We start from the raw sequence: 1233 nt of genomic DNA, 5'->3' as shown, positions 1-1233 counted from the left end.
ACCAGGCCCCCCCACCTGCATGAACAGGGACCACCCCCCTGCATGAACCTGGACCACCCACCTGCATGAACCAGGACCGCCCACCTGCATGAACCAGGACCTCCCACCTGCATGACCTGGACCACCCACCTGCATGAACCAGGACCACCCACCTGCATGAGCCAGGACCACCCACCTGCATGAACCAGGACCACCCACCTGCAGTGCACCAGGACCGGCACGCTCTTGTGGTGCTTGCTCCCATCCGCGGACTTCCTCCGGGGCAGCTGTTGCTTGAGGTCCCGGATCATGGAGACTAATTCCTTGGGCGCCGAGGGGAGCTCGTCCACGCCCCAGCTGCTGTACTGATACTGGTACACAGTGCGGGGTTCTTTCCTCTAAAACCGGAAGCGGGGGGCACGTGAGCTCGAGGGCGGGATGGGGGCAGCCCCTGGACTAATTGCACAGTCACGCGCTCAGCACCATGTCCTCTCTGGACCCCCTGTCAACCTTTTGTTCTGAACTTGGGACCTCGACGGGCGCTCTGCCCTCATGGGGTCATTGGTGACTATTGGGACACCAGGTTGTTTACATCAAAGATTTACGCTCCGACCCCCACCGGCCGGCTCAGAGGCTGAGCATCAACCCATGAACCAGGAGGTCACGGTTGGATTCCCAGTCAGGGCACAGGCCCGGGGTGTGGGCTCCATCCCCAGTGGGGGGCGTGCAGGAGGCAGCTGATCAGTGATTCTCTCTCATCGCTGATGCTTCTCTCTCTCTCTCTCCCTCTCCTTCCATTTCTCTCAAATGAATAAATCATTTTTTAAAAAAGCTTTGCACCCCACGAACAGTTCATCTACCTTGGAATGTCTCAGCTCGAACACACGGAGGGTGTAGCCTGAAGACGCGGTGGTGTCTTTCGCCTGAACTTCTACGTCTCCGAATGTTTGCTTTCCTTCTCCCCAGTACTGAGCGCAGGCCTCCTGGGTGAGAAAGAACACGGTTCCGCAACGTCTACTCCAGCGTCCTCCGTCTCCCTCTGTCTCCCTCCGTCTCTCTCTCTCCTCTCGTTCCCTTCCCCCTGTTCCATTCAATGGAAAGGACTAATTGCATTCTGACCCTGAAGGCTGAAAACTTGTAAAACTCTAACACCCGTGTTAAGGACGGTGGGTACCCATTCAACCAGGCGTGGCGCTTCCCGGTGTGGGCCACTGGCACCTGGGAAAACCCGGGGGAACCAGGACACAAGGAATG

The 1233-nt window shown here is 58.2% G+C and overlaps 1 protein-coding gene across 1 annotated transcript in view; it reads right to left on the bottom strand.

The window, feature by feature from the left end:
* PTPRC (protein tyrosine phosphatase, receptor type C) overlaps positions 1-1233 on the bottom strand; it is a 32062-nt gene that overhangs the window by 4007 nt on the left and 26822 nt on the right. Inside the window, 1 exon segment of the mRNA XM_015568444.1 lies at positions 199-377. Within this exon segment, the coding sequence (XP_015423930.1) occupies positions 199-377 (179 nt within the window).

The sequence above is a fragment of the Myotis davidii genome, unplaced genomic scaffold (assembly GCF_000327345.1).
Source record: "Myotis davidii unplaced genomic scaffold, ASM32734v1 scaffold685, whole genome shotgun sequence".
NCBI classification, from domain to species: domain Eukaryota; kingdom Metazoa; phylum Chordata; class Mammalia; order Chiroptera; family Vespertilionidae; genus Myotis; species Myotis davidii.
The sequence above is the reverse complement of the archived record's forward strand: the minus strand, read 5'-3'. Positions and strand labels throughout refer to the sequence as shown.